This window comes from Moschus berezovskii, chromosome 21, assembly GCF_049115385.1.
Source record: "Moschus berezovskii isolate FMDL1 chromosome 21, NW_MosBer_1.0, whole genome shotgun sequence".
NCBI lineage: Eukaryota > Metazoa > Chordata > Mammalia > Artiodactyla > Moschidae > Moschus > Moschus berezovskii.
In genome coordinates, this window is record NC_142480.1 from 38,803,188 (window position 1) to 38,822,271 (window position 19,084).

The window sequence follows — 19,084 nt, forward strand, 5'->3', positions numbered from 1 at the left end:
CTTCCTCTGTGTCTCCTCAACTCCATCTTTACAATAGTTTTGAGAGAATGGGAACTGCTGCGTTGGTCAAACTGACACCCCCTCTAGTGGAAGCTCTAACCAGTAACACCACTTTCTCACCAGCAGTAGGACTTGAGGTTCATAAAACATCTTTCATATGCTCATTTAAGTAAAATTGATACCTGTGCTGTAACTTGATATTCTTATCTCTTATTTATTTGTATAATGCTTTATTAGTCTATCACATTAGTTGCCAAGCTTTGTTAGTAATTAGTTCACATGTAACTTTCTAGGCCTGCATCCTTGTTAGTCTAGGATGGGAGAAAAGAAGGTAACATTTATAAATACTTCCTAAACTTTGGCCACCTCATGCAACGAGTTGACTCACTGGAAAAGACTCTGATGCTGGGAAAGGTTGGGGGCGGGAGGAGAAGGGGACGACGGAGAATGAGATGGCTGGATGGCATCACCGACTCTGTGGACATGAGTTTGAGTGTACTCCGGGAGTTGGTGATGGACAGGGAGGCCTGGCGTGCTGTGATTCATGGGGTCGCGGAGAGTCGGACACGACTGAGCGACTGAACTGAACTGAACTGAAACTGGAAAGAGGTAGGGAGGAGAATTAACTTAATAGAACAAATATTTCTGGTTTTGGTAGTACTACCTTGAAGAATATATACACATACATACTTTTTTACACAAAATTTTTGCTAAGTATAGTTTACTGTTTAACTTGTGGGTTGCTTTATAAATAAACATTAGTATATATTAAAATACTATTATTTATTTTAACTGAAAATATTAAATAATTAAATTGGTCTGGTACCAAACTCACTAATTAATATCAATTTTATGTTTTATAATCTTTGAACTAAATAACAGGAAGAAAACAACTGGTTGATATTACCAAAGATTATGGATTTCTGTCACATAGTTTTAAAGAGCTGAAAGTAAATGGGCTTAAAATATTTGGCTGGCAAATGAAAATATCACAAAATCTCTAGAAAAGCAAAGTGATAATATAAGGAGTAGAACTACCAGATACTAAAACATAAAGTAACAGTATTGAAGCAGTAAAGTGGAAGCCCAAGATTGGATGTATAGATCACTGAAGAGTAAAGAACTGTTGTCACTTATACAAACTTGACATATATTAGAGGAGGCGCTGTTAAACAGCTGGGAAGAGAATGATTATTTAATAAATGGGGTTGAAATAGCTATTTAGCATTGTCAAGGAAAAATAAACTTAGAATCATATCTATACCAGAGGTAACAAAATAAATTTCAGATGAACCTTAAGTGTGGACAATTACATATTGAAAATATGGAAGATAAAAGGACTGAATATTCTATAATTTCTCTGGAGTTTCTAAGCTATTTGAAAACTGGAAAAAGAAAATAGTAAAGATCAGACTGCAGATGCAAATTTGTTTTATTATAACTGTAGCTCTGTGAGCATTATAGTAAAGCACTTTGTTCAGAATCTGAAAATTAGTCGTCTTTTTTTTTTTTCATACCAGCTGGAAAACTTATGCTTCCTATATTAGTTAATGGAACAGGGAACACAACTCTGTATCTAACATTTTATTCCACAGATGCATTGAAAATTATACAGGAGCTCGTTGTGAAGAGGTTTTTCTCCCAAGCTCCAGTATCCAAACTAAAAGTGACCTATTCACAGCTTTCATGGCATTGACTGTTCTTCTAGGAACTCTTATCCTTGGAGCCCTCTACTTCCTCTGCAGGTAACCAAAATAGAAACATGCTTTTGAAAAGAAAAAAGTAATACATAGTAGTTATAATATCAATAATAATAATAATCAATATTTATTAGTAAATAATCAATATGCCCTTTAGCTCTAGATTATTTTTCCAGATCATGTTTTCTGTTTAGAGTTATTTCTGTAATGCAGTTATTGTTACTCAATTGAATCTTTTATTTTTGTTATTAATGTCATTTTTGAAAGGATCTTATTCTTTGTTACTATCATCATCATTACCTTGACTTTTCTAAACTAGTAAGGTAGACCCACATTCACTAAAGTCATCATGCCAAAAACACCCAAATATTTGGAGTAAGTCTATTTAAAGTAGACTTTGAATGTGAAAGAAAAGCAATGATTTATTAGTTACCCAAGTATCCGTCAACAAAAGAATGGACACCAAGTTGTGATATATAAGCAGAAATGAATTACAGTTACACAAATTGTGATTCTGAAAGCTCAGCTTCTCTGTACATTGGTGCCGAATTGAATCTTGGAGACAGAGTTTTGGGTAAGGTAGAAAAGGATAGCTTTATTACTTTGCCAGGCAAAGGAGGACACAGTGGACTTTTGCCTCAAAAACTGTGTGTCCCAGCTTGGAAAGGATAGTTAGAAGTTTTATAGTAATGATTTTAACAGGGTGTGATCAACTTGTGGACAGTCTTCTGATGGGTTGGTGATAAGATAAGTAGGAGTCAGCATCATCAACCTTTAGGTTCCAACTGGTCTGGATCTACATGCTTGTGGATAGCATACCATCTAACTTTCTCCCACCTGGAGAGGGTTTCAGTATCTGCAAAACAGCTCAAAGATACTGTGTTTCCATTGATGGGGAACCAGGAGGTTGTCCCAAGGCTGCACTATTGTTTCTCTTGACTGTTTCTTCCTGGTCTAGCATTCCCTCCCTTCCCTAATTAACAGCTGCTTGAATCTGCCCATTAGAACTCAGGAAAGGTCATAGAGGCTGAAAAAAAGGCTATTTCCTGTAATCAAAGAAATGAGAGACACAGAAAGTCTTTGTGCCCCGGAGCCCCAGAGGACCCTGCTCGGTATCAAGTGCCTGGGTAAATCTTAGAAACATAATTTTATGTGAAAGAAGCAAGTCACAGAAGAAAATGTAACAATATGATCCCACTCATTAAAAGTTTAAAACTAGACAAAACTAAATAATGTATTGATTAGGGTGATATATATGATTGGTCCAAGTAAGAGACTGGTTAGCACAAAATACAGAATGATGGTTACTTGTGGTGGGAAGAGAAAGGGAAGCACTCAAAGAAGGCATGGAACGTTAATAGCTTGTTTCTAATCTTGTGCTGTGCTCATAAGGGTCTATCACTGATTTCTAAACTGGTGTCAACTTAAATATTCACAACCAAAATTGACAGTTATGTGTTTTTTTGGCAGGAATTTTTAGGACTTCAAGTCTGGGAGGCAGCATCTCAAGTAACCTTGAGAAAATTGCTCCGATGAGGCAAGGGGGGAGCTAGGATAGATAGAAGTTTTGCAACAAAGGCCAGGTAGTCAGAACATCAAAAGATGTTTAAATCTTTTAATTATTGTTAATTAAAGAAAACAGCTACAGTAAGTTAAGGAATTTAGCACTTTTCGTATAGGAGAAGATGCAAGAATCTGGATTCACTGAACTCATTCCTTGGATATGCATCTTAATTATTTGGGGCCAGTTTCCTGTGTTTTTGCCTCCTGTTTTCCTCAGGGCTCACTACAGGGAGTGGCAGCAGTCAGGTGGCAGATATTCTGTCCTTTCTAAGTTCCCTCAGGGCTCAGGCTGTGGGCAGGCTGCTGGCTGATGACTGTGACATCCTTTGTTTACTGACAGGACAGGAGATATTCCATTTCTAAGCATAAATGTTGTCGTTCACTCTTTTTATATGTGTACTTTATTGAAAAATAAAGCAACATTTTGCCATATATAAATGTTAAACATTTTCATATTAATTGGAAAATTAGTGTAAATTTAATAACTGAGAAAAATAGCATCCTTAAGATTCTTACAAAAACAATATGACGCTGAATAATTTTCAGAAATGGTTATAATATGCTACCCACTGTACCTTTTCCATTTTTAAATGACAACACAAGCAGACATATTTCTACATGATGTCTTGTCAAAATCAAGAGTAGAATTAATTTGAAAAAAACATGAGTAGCTATTGCTTATAAAATCTAGTCATAAGATTTAGGCTCTTGCATACTGACCAGGTGAAACATACTGTCTGAAATGTGCTTTCAAGAATTAAAACAAGTCACTGTCACTGTTTACTGTAGTAGTTTTTAGGTCCATCAGTGGTTGAAATTTCTTTAAGCTGAAGCCCTTTTGAAATTTAATAACTAATTAATGTCATATTTGATTGAGGTCCAAAATGATAACCTATATGCTGAAATCTAGGCAGAATCAATCATGTTTTATGAGGACGAATGAGTGTATTTTTAGAAAACACATTTCATTTTGCTATGGTAAAAAGTGGTTTTGAATTAATTTTCATTAATATAAGGTAATACTCTAGGTATTGACTTACTGAAAAAAAATCAAAAGCAAGTGTACATTCCAATATCTTATTTAATATTAAAAGTGGTTTTTAAAAACTCTGTCATGAGCATTTGAATATAATTAGAAACTATATTAATTGACCAGATGACAAAAAAGATTGATGAGCGTAGCCTTTAAAAAGTGCAAGTGAGGGACTTCTCTGGTGGTCCAGTGGTTAAGAATCTGCCTGCCAGTGCAGGGAACATGGATTCAATTCCTTGTCCAGGAAGATCATACTTGCTGGGGGGCACCTAAGCCCACACAACACAACTACTGAAGCCCATGCATCCCAGAGCCTGTGCTCCACAAGAGAAGCCACCACAATGAGAAGCCTGTGCGCCACAACCAAAGAAGAGCCCCACTTGCCTCAACTGGAGAGAGCCTGTGCACAACACTGAAGATCCAGTGCAGCCAAAAATAAATTTTTTTAAAAGGTGCAATTGAGCTTTTCAGTAGTTGAGTAAAGCTACCCCATGTCACATAAAGTGTTACTCAGTAGACTCTGACTCTCTGCGACCCCATGGACTGTAGCCCACCAGGCTCCTCTGTCCGTGGAAATCTCCAGGCAAGAATACTGGAGTGGGCTGCCATTCCCTTCTCCAGGGGATCTTACCGACCCAGGGATCAAACCCGGGTCTCCTGCATTGCAAGCAGATTCTTTACTGTCAGCCACCATAAGGATCCCAACTAATAATGAAAACTAGCCACTTTAAGAAGAGCACAAAAATGCTACATTAAAATAGCACAGTTCTGCTGTCTTAAAGGAAAAAGACTAACTGGCACAATCAGCATTTGAAGCCCCTACAGATGACCTACCTGCCCTAGTGCATTTGTTAAATAATGGGGCACGGTTTTAGGGAAGCTCTGGCAGTTTCAGATAGTTGCGAAAAAGAAAATAAACCTCCATATATTCAAATTTAAACTTGCTTTCTGCAATTTGCACTTACTCATTTTCCATTTGTGTGTTTCTTTCTTCTTTATTGTCAGGAAGGGCCATCTTCAGAGGGCCGCTTCGGTCCACTATGATATCAACTTGGTAGAGACAAGCAGTACTAGTGTCCACCACAGTAAGTAAATTCAAAATAAATGTATATTTTAAAACCCTAAGTTAAATGTTGATTGTTTAATAGGATTTGGATCTATCCAAAAAATGTTGACCCTAAAAATTTTTTCTATGGGTTTTTTACCTGAAGATGAATTTCTCATTAGCTGTATGACACAAAGTCATCATTTTTCCTATCTCAATATGTGAAATTATGATTTAGTTATAATATGTTTCACAGACTGATTTTTACAGAAGTAATTTGAAGTAGGCTGGTATATGGACAGGAGGAGGATTTTTATCTATAAGGATAAGCAAATCTTTTGGAAACATATGGGTCAATTCATGTTTTAAAAATATGAGAATTCTGCTTCTGACCAAGATGGAGAAACAGAGACTGGATTTACCTCCTCCTTGAAACAGTTTATAAATGGACATTACACATTAAGCGATGGTTTTCAAGACACTGGACAACAGGGAACAAAGGATCTTGAGAGATGGAAAACAGATGAGATGAACCAATGATTCCCTCAAAGTATTGCCTTGGGAGAGTTTCCAGGCTGTGGCATAGGAAAGTTGGGTGGATGACACAGGTTGATCAGTGTGGCTTGATCAATATAGTTCACTGAATGGAGTGCTGGAAAAGAGGAGAGCCACACAGAGAGGGAATTTCTGAGTAATAATCACATGAATACTAGGAAAATACTTGATATTAGGGAAAGAACCACCTGATAGGATCAGAGGTACCCACTCTTCGCACAAGGCTAGGAAAAGTGCCTGTTCCTGATAACAAGGCTAAAAATTTCATTGAGTAATAGTGTACACAGAAGATTGTTTCTTCAGTAGTGGGGAATAATTAGCCCTAGATTGAGTACTGCTCCTGTCCTGCCTAACAGACCATAAAAGCAAGAACTGAAAGAATCAAATTGTTTCTAAATAACCTAACTGCATCATCATCATCAGTTCAGTCACTCAGTCATGTCCGACTCTTTGTGACCCCGTGGATTGCAGCATGCCAGACTTCCCTGTCCATCACCAACTCCCAGAGCTTGCTCAAACTCCCAGCATCAGGATTTTTTCCAGTGAGTCAGTTCTTCACATCAGGTGGCCACAGTATTGGAGTTTCAGCTTCAGCATCAGTCCTTCCCAATGAATATTCAGGACTGATTTCCTTTAAAATTGACTGGTTTGACCTCCTTGGAGTGCAAGGGATTCTCAAGAGTCTTCTCCAGCACCACAGTTCAAAAGCATCACTTTTTTGGTGCTCAGCTTTTTTTATAGTCCAACTCTCACAGCCATACATGACTACTGGAAAAACTATTTCTCTGACTAGGCAGACCTTTGTTGGCAAAGTAATGTCTCTGCTTTTTAATACACTGTCTAGGTTCGTCATCACTTTCTTCCCAGGAGCAAGCATCTTTTAATTTCATGGCTGCAGTCACCATCCACAGTGATATTGGATCCCAAGAAAATAAAGTCTGTCACTGTTTCCATTGTTTCTTATCTATTTGCCATGAAGTGATGGGACTGGATGCCGTGATCTTCATATTTTGAATGTTGAGCTTTAAGTCAACTTTTTTACCCTCCTCTTTCACTTTCATAAAGAGGCTCTTTAGTTCCTCTTCACTTTCTGCCATAAGGGTGGTGTCATCTGCATATCTGAGGTTATTGATAATTCTCCCAGCAATCTTGACTCCAGCTTGTGCTTCATCCAGTCCAGCATTTTGCGTGATGTACTCTGCATCTAAGTTAAATAAGCAAGGTGACAATATACAGCCTTGATGTACTCCTTTCACAATTTGGAACCTGTCTGTTGTTCCATGTCCAGTTCTAACTGTTGCTTCTTGACCTGCATACAGATATCTCAGGATGTAGGTAAGGTGGTCTGCTATTCCTGTTTCTTTCAGAATTTTCCAGTTTGTTGTGATCCACACAGTCAAAGGCTTTGGCATAGTCAATAAAGCAGAAGTAGAGGCTTTTCTGGAACTCTCTTGCTTTTTTGATGACCTAATGGATATTGGCAATTTGATTTCTGGTTCCTCTGCCTTTTCTAAAACCAGCTTGAACATCTGGAAGTTCTCAGTTCATGTGCTGTTGAAGCCTAACTTGGAGAATTTTGAGCATTACTTTGCTAGCATGTGAAATGAGTGCACTTGTGTGGTAGTTTGAACATACTTTGACATTGCCTTTCTTTGGGATTAGAATGAAAACTGATCTTTTCCAGTCCTGTGGCCACTGCTGAGTTTTCCAAATTTGCTGGCATATTGAAAATAGTTAAAATGGTAAATTTTATTCAGTGTATTTCACAATAAAAAACCAGAAAGAGATGCTGCAGTTTTTTTGGTTTTTGGTTGCACTGGGTCTTCGTTGCTGTATGCAGGTTTTCTCTAGTTGCAGCAAGCTGGGGCTACTCTTCGTTACAGTACACAAGCTTCTCATTGAAGTGGCTTCTCTTGTTGCAGAGCACAGGCTCTAGGGTTTGCAGGGTTCAGTAGTTGCGGCACAGGGGATTGGTTCCTCTGTGGCATGTGAAATCTTCCCCAACTTGGGATCAAACCTCTGTCCCTTGCATTGGTAGGTGGATTCTTAGGGTACCACCAGGGAAATCTAAGATGCCATTATTAAACGATACTATCAGATGATTCATTTTGATATACTCAAAATTATCATTTGAGTTATCAAGAGATTGAGTTGTGTTCTTCTGCTTTGTAATTGGGTGAAGTCATGTATTTTAATGGTTTGATGAGTTTTTTGATTTTTGCTATTATTTGTAATGATAATGTCTGGAACTGCATTCATTTTTTAAATGCTTGATGGTAAAATAACCAGTGAAAAAATTCTCAGAGAACTGAATGTATTATCATGCATGGTTTTAACTGGGAATTAATTAATACAAATAGGGCCAAATGTGACAGGAAGAAATGTGGGAATGGCTGACTGCCACTAACGCTTGAATGCACGAGTATCCATGCTTGTAATTCACCAATGGTTTCTCTCCTCAAAGGATTTGCCTCTTAATTTTTTTTCAGAACGTTCAATGGGATGGTAAAAACTCAAATTATTTTTTAGAAACCACATATGCCTAAAAAGCAAGTTTGCTTCTTTTCAGTTTATAAAGACATGTTTGTAATAAAATAGAAACCACCTTGGAGCCTTTCCACACAGAGGTACTCTGGTCTAACTGGGAAAAGAGTTTCAGAACTCAAGTATTAAATTGTTGCCTTTTTTTAATGAGGAAGAAAGGGTATCACAACCAGGGGTAAAAATCTGGATAAGGTGCTGGACATAGCTCACAAAATTAGCTCACTGGCCACTTAGTTTTTCAATGTCAAACATTCTCAGTAACTGCAAAGCCATTACTTTAAGAAAAGCAAAATAAATGCCTTTACCGTAGCATGTGACAAGATCTGTATCATGAAAACAAAGTTGATCATGGAGACTGGGAATTTCTTCATGCTATTAGCTTATATTTGTTATGAAAATCAGAGCATGATGGTACATGTTATTTTAAAATTTATTAATGACCTATTTTCACCAGGAAACTCCTCTTGCCACCATACCATAAAGTTTTATTCAGTTTAACACTCCTTTCTAATAGAGTCATTCATGTCACCTTGTGTGCCTCTGAAATATAAATCTCCTGAGGCAATTTTTTAATTTGTTCATTAAGTAAACCTACAGCTTTAAGTCCTGGCATCCATTTAGACTGTGATTACGTATCATCCCTATTGCAATAACACACTAGTTCTAAAAGTACAACTCTTTAAATGAAAAGAAAGTAAGGTAACTATGGAACCATGAACATCAGGTACTTATAGGTGCCAGACACTGTGGCTGGTATTTCACTTTGGAGACTCTTATAAGTCTTAATACCCATTGTGAAATATCAATCACCTCAGATATGCAGATGATACCAAATGTCAATAACCTCAGATACACAGATGATACCACCCTTATGGCAGAAAGTGAAGAGGAACTAAAGAGCCTCTTGATGAAAGTGAAAGAGGAGAGTGAAAAAGTTGGCTTAAAACTCAACGTTCAAAATATGAAGATCATGGTATCTGGTCCCATCACTTCATGGCAAATAGATTGGGAAACAATGGAAACAGTGAGAGACTTTATTTTGAGGGGCTCCAAAATCACTGCAGATGGTGATTGCATCCATGAAACTAAAAGCCACTTGCTCCTTGGAAGAAAAGCTATGACCAACCTAGACAGCATATTAAAAAGCAGAGGCATTACTTTGCCAATAAAGGTCTGCCTAGTCAAAGCTATGTTTTTTCCAGTGGTCATGTATGGCTGTGAGAGTTGGACTATAAAGAAAGCTGACTGCCAAAGAATTGCTGCTTTTGAATTGTGGTGTTGGATAAGACTCTTGAGAATCCCTTGGACTGCAAGGAGGTCAAACCAGTCTATCCTAAAGGAAATCAGTCCTGAATATTCACTGGGAAGGACTGATGCTGAAGTTGAAACTCCAGCACTTTGGCCAGCCACCTGATGCGAAGAGCTGACTCATTTGAAAAGACCCTGATGCTGGGAAAGACTAAGGGCAGGAGGAGAAGGGGACAACGGAGGATGAGATGGTTGGATGGCATCCCCGACTCGATGGACATGAGTTTGCACAAAATAACATGGTACATGTTGTTTTAAGTTTTATTAATGATCTATTTTCACTGGGAGTTGCTGATGGAGAGGGAAGCCTGCATGCTGCAGTCCATAGGGTCGCAAAGAGTCGGACACACTGAGTGACTGAACTGAGCTGAATGCAAGCCAGTGTGAGGCAAGTGGCATTCTTCTCTACGAGAAAGAAAACTGAGGTTTAGAGAGGTTAAAATCAAGATCACACATCAGAAGGTGGTAAGACAGGATTTAAACCCAGGTGAAGCTAGTTTCCAAGGTTTTCATACTGTACTTATGCTTCCACAGATAGGGGGTAATAGGTTCAGGGCTCATTGACTCTTGAGCGGGCCAGTTGTTCCTATGTTAAATACCAGCCACAGGCTTGGTTTTGTTTTTATCTCGGTTTTTGGTTGTTTTTGCTACTTTCTCCTGTTTTCCTGCCATCAGTTATTCATTTTTATTGCTGTTAGAGTGATTCACTTTACCAGTCTTTCCCTCTTACCCTCTTTGTCATTTGTAATATCTTTTTAAAAATTCACCAAGCTTGTTAGAACTTCAGGTAACAGAAAATAGGCAGTGAGAAAAGGCAGGGACACTTCTGTGAGATCTGAATGGAGGTGCTGATACAACTCTTCTGTGTTCTGGGGTGTGTTAAGAGGCTCATTTGGATGTTCTAGGCTAGTTCACCTCAACTTTTCAGAAACAGAAGCGGTGGATGTACATGTGTAAAGACATGTTGACAGTTGTACATATAAAGAAAAACTGAGATGGAAAAAACATCTTGATTCTTATTTTCCATAGGTCATGGAGAACATTGAAGAAATCACACAGTGAAGCCAAATCATTGCTTCTTTGTTACAGAGGCAGAAAGTGAAACACTAAATGGTAAAATAAAGAAGTTAATCTTTCTTTGTTCTCTAAATAAAAGACTGAAAGTTATCATACCTTGAAACACAGTCCATCCTGTTGCAAAGTATGTGTGTTTCTGTAACATATATTATTAACTTATTTGCAGTTAGTAAATAGGAAAGTAGTATCAATCCTGTATGAAAGCTGCATGGGTTCAAACATGATTTTTTTTTTCCCAGTAAGTTAATATGTTGAAGCAACTAGAGGCAAACTTTCTCACAGCTCGGGAGAAACTCTTAGTAATATATAAAGACCCTAAAAGAAAAGTGAAAATTCTTTAAGGGCAAAGCGTGACTGTTTTAGTAGCTTTCACTGTACTAAGCTGGCTGGGGAAGCTGCAAAGTGCAAGTTAACCATGAAGACATTTCACCTGGTTATTAGGAAAAAAGCACTGATTGATGAAGGTGAAACTGCACACCTCATCTCAGGACTTAGCAAATCACAGATTTTTCATGTTTTGGTGCAGAAGGAACTCAGTGAGGGACAAAGTGAGAGGTAAGAAGTGGATTTATAGTTTAGGAGGCTTTTGAAGGATACAAGCAGGCAGGCAAGAAACCTCTGCCCTGAGAACTAAGTGGGCAGCATGTTTATAAGCAAAGGGAAAATAGAAAGGGTTGAAGAAGACCACTTTCTTCCTCATTCTTTGAGTGGACGTCAAGCTTACATCACTAGCTCCTCCTCAAGTCAGGCAGAGGAGTTTTTGACCCTATATGGTCGAACTGGGACTGTCATGGTACTATCCACATCAGCAGAAGGGTGGTAATGTAAACTAACATAGACCAAAATATTTTAAAAAACCTCAGGTTTTAGTATGATGAGGTCTTCAACTTTGGAATGGCACCTTGCCCATGTATTCCTGTCTTTCGTATGTGCTAAGGGGCTTGTCCTAAGGATCGTTCTAATGCTGACCTGGACCAGCAGGGTGCAGGCCTCACTTTTTCACTTACTGGACTGGAACGTATCTTATGCTTTTACTGTGTGGTTTTGTTGTTAAGCGAGCCTGTTTCACAATAGTCTGATTGCTTTCTTGAGTGATCATTAGCTTACAGTGATCTCCCAAAGTTCCTTCTCTAACTCCCTAGTGGGATGTCAAAAGCTACCCGTGTAACTATCCTGCTCTATCCCTATCATTGGGAGCTACCTTTAGATCCTATTTTTAATGTTAATGAAACTGGTTTCTTTTAAAATTAAATATTTATTTGGTTGCATTGGGTCTCAGTTGTGCATACAGGAATCCTTAGTTGAGGATGTAGGTTCTAGTTGCCTGACCAAGGATCAAACTGACGCCCCCTTCATTGAGAGTGTAGAGTCCTAGCCACTGGACCACCAGGGAAGTCCTGAAAATGGTTTCTATGAGAAGCAATTGATTTCAGGGTCTATATCTGAAAGGAAGAAGCACAAAGCCCAAAGTTTAAGTATACATAAGAGGGACTAATTCTCAGTGCAAATACTAGTGGAGACTTAGGATTCTTGTTTTTGTTACTGCTCAGGTTACAGAATTCCAAGCCTTTTTTCCCCCATAAGGCTTTTAGTGCACGATTTTACAGATCATGAGGTTTTCATCTTATTAGGAGCAATATAAAGAATGCATTTGGTCAAGCTGGTAACAGAACTCCATAGTTTTCATTAAGGCTCCTCTTTTTTTTTTTTTTACAGTTTTATAGATTTTAACAAATGCATGATTTCATATGTCCACCACTACAGTATCATATTGAATAATTTCACCACCTAAAAATCTCCTGTGCTCCATCTACTCTTTCCCAGTCTCAGTGGTAACCACTGGTCTGTTTACTATCTCTATAGCTTTTTCTGGAATGTCATATTGTTGGAATCATACAGTAGGCAACCTTTTCAGATTGGCTTCTTTCACTTCTTAGCCTTTTACACATGCAATTCAGTGGCATTAAGTATATTCCCATTGGTTCAACCATCACCACTGTCTTGTCTTTAGAACTTTCTCATCATCCTGTACTGAATGCCATACCCATTAAACAATAACTCCTCATTCCCTCCCCTACTCAGACTGCAGTAGCATCTGAATATTCTCAATGCTTGATGTGAGTCTCAGTATTTCATACAAATACATGAATCATGCATTTGTCCTTTTGTGTGTGGCTTATTTCACTTACCATGTCTTCAAGGTTCATCAACAGTATAGTATGTATCCAAATTTCATTCCTTTTTATGACTGAATGATATTCCATTGTATATATTTACCTCATTTTGTTTATTCATTTATCAACAGATGAACATGAGTCATTTCACCTTTTGACTATTGTGATGATGCTTCTAGGAACATATATCTGCAAACAGCTGTTCAAACCCCTGTTTTCTACTCTTTTGCATAAATACCCAGAGGTAGTATCAAATGTTAATTCTATATTTAATTTTTTGAGGAACTATGATACTGTTTTCTACAGCAGCTGCTGCTGCTAAGTCACTTCAGTCGTGTCCGACTCTGTGTGACCCCATAGACGGAAGCCCACCAGGGTCCCCCATCCCTGGGATTCTCCAGGCAAGAACACTGGAATGGGTTGCCATTTCCTTCTCCTTATATTCATATATATTTATATATATTATAGCAATGCACTCTAGTTTCTCTACATCCTTGTCAACACTTTTTAAAAAAAATAATAGCCACTCTAATGGGTATGAAGTGCTGTTTCGTTGTGGTTTTGATTTGCATTTCCCAGATGATTAATAATGTTTAGCAACTTTTCATGTGCTAATTGGTCATCTGTATCTTCTTTGGATACCTGTCTATTCAAGTCCTTTGCCCAGTTTTGAATTGGGTTGTCTTTTATACCCGTTGCCGCATTTTAGGAGTTTTATATATATATGTGTGTGTATATATATAAATGGGTATTAATCCCTCATCAGATATGTGATCTGCAAATGTTTTCTCCCATTCTGTGGATTGCTTCTTTTACTCTGTTGATAGTATCCTTTGATACATAAATGTTTTACTTATTTTTGGCCCTGCTGGGTCTTCGTTGCTTTGTGGGGCTTTCTCTGCATTGGTTGTGGCAAGCAGGGGCTACTCTTTGTCGTGGTCTGTGGGCTTCTTACTGTGGGGGCTTCTCGTTGCAGAGCACGGGATGCAGAGTATATAGGCTTCAGTAGTTATAGCATGTGGTCTCTCGGGTGCGTGGACTTCAGTAGTAGTGGCACTTAGGATCAGTAGTTGTGGTACATGGGCTTAGTTGCTCTGTGACATGTAGAATCTTTCTGGACCAGGGATCAAACCTGTGTTCCTTGCATTGGCAGGCGGATTCTTATCCACTCTGCCACCGGGAAAGTCCAAATGTCTAATTTTTGAAGCTCAGTTTCTTTCTTTTCTCTTTGCATTCCTATGACTTTGGTGTCATATCTAAGAAATCACTCCTAAATCCAGCGTTCTGAAACTTTCCCCCTGTTTTTTTTCCCTAAGAGTAGAGTTTTAAGTCTTATGGTTAGGTCTTTGGTCCATTTGAACTAATTTTTGTATATAGTGTTAGGTAAGAATCCAGCTTCATTCTTTGGCATGTGGGTATTCGGTTTTCCCAACACCATTTGTTGAAAACACTGTCCTTTTCCCATTAAATGGTCTTGGTGTGCTTCTCCAAATCATTTGACCATATATGTGAGAATTTCTGGATTCTTTGTTCTATTCCACTGGTCTGTCTGTCTGCTTTTATTCAGTATCACACTGTTTTGATTATTTTATCTTTGCAGTGAAATTTGAAATCAGGAAGTGTGAGTCTTCCAACTTTGATCTTTTTCAAGATTATTGTTGTTGTTCAGTTGCTAAGTCATGTGTGACTGTGATTCCATGGACTGCAGGGCACCAGACTTCGCTGTCCTTCACTATCTCCTGGAGCTTGCTCAAACTCATGTCCACTGAATCAGTGACGCCATCCAACCATCTCATCCTCTGTCATCCTCTTCTCCTCCTGCCCTCAATCTTTCCCAGAATCAGGATCTTTTCCATTGAGTTGGCTCTTTGCATCAGGTGGCCAAAGTATTTTAGCTTCAGCTTCAGCATCAGTCCTTCCAATGAATATTCAGGGTTGATTTCCTTTAGGATTGACTGGTTTGATCTCCTTTCTGTCCAAGGGACTCTCAAGAGTCTTCTCCAGCACCACAGTTTGAAAGCATCAGTTCTTTGGTATTCAGCTTTTTTCTTTTCAAGATTGTTTTGGCTATTTGGATCCTAGATATTCTACTTGAATTATTTTTCTGTATCTGTAAAGAATGTCATTGAGATTTTGAAGTGAATTACATTGAATCTGTAGATCACTTTATAGTACTGACATCATACCAATATTAAGTCTTCCAGTCTGTTTACATGTGATGTCTTTCAACTTATTGGTGTCATCTTTAACATCATTAATATCAGCTTCCCTGGTATAGCTTAGTTGGTAAAGAATCTGTCTGCAATGCAGGAGACCCTGGTTTGATTCCTGGGTTGGGAAGAGCCACTGGAGAAGGGATAAGCTACCCACTCCAGTATTCTTGGTTTTCCCTTGTAGCTTAGCTGGTAAAGAATCTGCCTGCAATGTGGGAGACCTGGGTTCAATTCCTGGGTTGGGAAGATCCCCTAGGAAAGGGAAAGGCTACCCATTCCAGTATTCTGGCCTGGAGAATTCCATAGACTATATAGTCCATGTGGTCGCAAAGAGTCGGACACGACTGAGCGACTTTCACGTTAACATCATTCAGCAGTCTCTTGTGGTTTTCAATGTACAAGTCATCAACTTCTTCATTAAGACTTCATTAAGTCTTTGGGGTTGTCCATATTAATATATAGAAAGGCAACTGCTTTTGTGTGTTGCTTCTGTATCTAAACTTTGCTGGATTTGTTTTCTTAGTGTTAACAGATTTGGGGGTGTGGAAATCATTTGTGTTTTTTACACATAGGACCATGTATTCTGCAGAGATAATTTTACTTGATTCTTTCTAATTGCATTCTTTTTCTTGACTAATTATTCTGCCTTGAACTTCCAACTCTGTGCTGAATAGGAGTAGTAAAAGCTGCATCCTAGTCTTGTTCATGATTTCAGTCCTTTTCCATTGAGTATAATGTTAGCTGTAAGAGTTTCATATGTGGTCTTTATTAATGTTGAGATAGCTTCCTTCAATTCCTAGTGTGTTGAGTGGTGTTTTTTTTTAATCAAAAAGAATTTTGTCAAATCCTTTTTCAGCATCAATGATATGATCCATGTAGGACCCTCATTCTGCTAATGTGGTATATTGTATTCAATTGTATTTTTATTTGTCGGACCATCCTTGCATTGCAGCAATAAACCCATGTGTTCAAAATGTATAAAATTTTTAAAGTGATCCTGAATTCAGTTTGCCAATCCTTTAAGAATTTTGAATCAGTATTCAACAGGGATATTGGTCTTTAACTTTCCTTTATTGTCATTGTCTGGCTTTGCTATCAGGGTAATACTAGGCTTATATAGTAGATTAAGAAGTGTCCTCTTATACTGAATTGTTTTTTGAAAAGTTTGAGGACTGATGTTATTTCTTCTTTAAATGTTTGGTAGAACTGAGTAAAGTCAGAGGTTGCAGGATTTTCTTTTGTTGGGAGGTTTTTGACTGCTGATTCAATCTCCTTTCTAATTATAGGTCTGTGAAGACCAAATTTCTTCATGAATCAGTCTGGGTATAGTTTTTACAAATAGATCCATTACATCTAGGTTATCCAAGATGTTTGCAACTGCTCTTGTATTCTTATGATCCTCTTTCTTTTTGTAGACTCATTAGTAATATCCTTAATCTTACTTGTTTTTTGAAGTTGAGTCTTTTCTGTTATTGATCTAGCTAAAAGTTTATCCATTTTATTAACCTTTTCAAAGACCTAACTTTTGGTTCGAATTTTTCTGTTGATTTTCTGTTCAGTATTTTGCTTAATTCTAATATTCTAGTAGCTTTGGGCTTAGTCCATTCTTCTTTTTCTAGTTCCTTAAGTTATAAAGTTAGAATGTTGATTTCAGTTTTCTTTCTTAAGGTAAACATTTACAGCTAAAATATTCTGAGATGCAATGAGTGCAATGCATGTTGTGTTTTGCTTAATGTATTTTGAGGATGTTATTAGATGGATAAATGTTTATAATTGTTATATCTGTCATATAAAACCCTACAGAACATCCTTTTCTGTCTCTTTAAATTCAAAAAGGTTATATTTGTCTGATAATAGTATACTGTTCTTTTTTGATACTATTCACATGGAATATCTTTATCCATCCTTTTACTTTTAACCTATTTGGATCTGAAGTCAGTCTCTTGTAGACAACATATGGTTAAAGTAATTGTTGGTAAGGAAGAACTTATGTCATTTTGCTATTTCTCTTCTAAATGCTTCATGGATTTTTGCTCCTTATTTTGTTAGTGTCTTTTGTGTTTTGATTTTTTTTTTAAGTAAAACATATAAATTCTCTACTTTTGTATGTATTCTATAGCTATGTCTCTTTTTTTGGCAGTTTTTTTTTTTCCCGCTGCAGCACTGCACAGCTTGTGGGATCTTAGTTCCCCAATCAGGGACTGACCCTAAGATCTTAGCATTTTGAGTGCAGAGTCCTAACCACTGAACTACAAGGGAATTCTTCTGTAGCTATTTCTTTGTGGTTACCACAGGGATTCCATTTAATGTCATAAAGTAATAACACTAATTTGAATTTAGAGCAGCTTAAGTTCAATAGTTAATAAAAACTTTGCTACCTTCCTCTTATATAACTTTGCCTTCACTCCCTTTCAGCCATTAACGTCACAGGATTCCATCTTTAAGCATTGTGTCAGAAAACATCAGCCAATAACTATTTTTATACACTGGTTCCTAAATTGTGTGGATAAAAGAGTTAAACATCAGAGTTATACTAGTTTCTGTAATTGTTCATGTATATCTTTACTGCAGTTTTATTTCTTTTTATGGTTTCCTGTTCCTATCCTTTGTCCTTGAAGAATTCCCTTTAGCATTTCTTGCAGGGCATATCTAGTTGTAATAGCCTCCTCCTGCTTTTATCTGATAATGGTTTCATTTCTCCCTCGTTTTTGACGGATAGTTTTGCCAGATAAAAGATTTTAGGTTGACAGTTTTTTCCTTTAGCACTTTGAATATATCAAACTACTGCCATTTGGCCTCCATGGTTTCTGATGAGGAATCTAATAATCTTACTGAAGATCCCTTTTAAAAATTTTTTACTTTTGGCTGTGCCAGGTCTTCACTGCTGCCTGGGTTTTTCTCTAGTTGTGGCAAGCAGGAGCTACTTTCTAGTTGCGGTGCCCAGGCTTCTCATTGTGGTGGCCTCTCGTGTCGTGGAGCACAGGATCTGGAGTGCACCAGCTTCACTAATTGTGGCATATAAGTTGTGTCTCCCAGACTCTAGAGCACAGGCTCAACAGTGGTGGCACACAGGCTTAGTCAGACTTAGTTGCTCTGCGGAACATGGAATCTTCCTGGATCAGGGATCAAGCCCACGTCTACTGCATTGACAGGTGGATTCTTTACCACAAAGCCACATAGGAAGCTCTGAACATCCACTTTATGAGTCTCTTCATTCTTGCTGCTTTCAAGATTCTTTCTTTTTGTATAGCTTGATTATACAGATCTTCCTTGACTTACAGTCGGGGTGTATATTGATAAACCCATGGTAAGTTGACAGTATCATAAGTTGAAATGCATTTTATATACCTATCCTACTGAACATCATAGGTAAGCCTATCCTACCTTAAATGTGCTCTGAACAATTACGTTAGCAAAAATCATCTAATACTAATAAGCCCTGAAGTGATGTGATTGAATACTGTGCTGAAAACAGAATGATTCTAAGTATATTAGTTGTTTACCCTCATGATCACGTGGCTGACTGGGAGCTATAGCTGTCTATCACTGCCAGTCAGCATAAGTGCATCTCATTGCATATTGCTAACCTGGGAAAAGATCAAAATTCCAAACCTGAAATGTGGTTTTTACTGAATGCATATCACTTTCGTGACATTAAGGTTGAAAAACCCCAGGTCCTAGGTTGAAGACAAACTATGATGTATTTTTTGACTTTACCGTTTGCTGTTCAGTGAGCCTCTGGACATCCACATCCACATCCTCCATCAAATTTGGCAAGCTTTTTGTCATTCTTTCTTTAAATAATAATTATATACTTTTCTCTTTCCTCCTTGGACTCCTGTAACATTTCTTGTTCCATTTGAGGGTATCTT

The 19,084-nt window shown here is 37.8% G+C and overlaps 1 protein-coding gene across 4 annotated transcripts in view; it reads left to right on the forward strand.

Annotated features, from left to right (window-relative positions):
• Positions 1–19,084, forward strand: part of NRG4 (neuregulin 4) — a 117,437-nt gene that overhangs the window by 92,232 nt on the left and 6,121 nt on the right. For 3 of the 4 annotated variants that reach the window (XM_055418046.2, XM_055418050.2, XM_055418053.2), the window contains 2 exons: positions 1,596–1,745; positions 5,302–5,381. In XM_055418046.2, the coding sequence (XP_055274021.2) occupies positions 1,596–1,745; positions 5,302–5,381 (230 nt within the window). Of the gene's footprint in view, positions 1–1,595; positions 1,746–5,301; positions 5,382–10,777; positions 11,637–19,084 lie in introns of those variants that run through there. The other variant, XM_055418054.2, reaches the window with a different exon arrangement.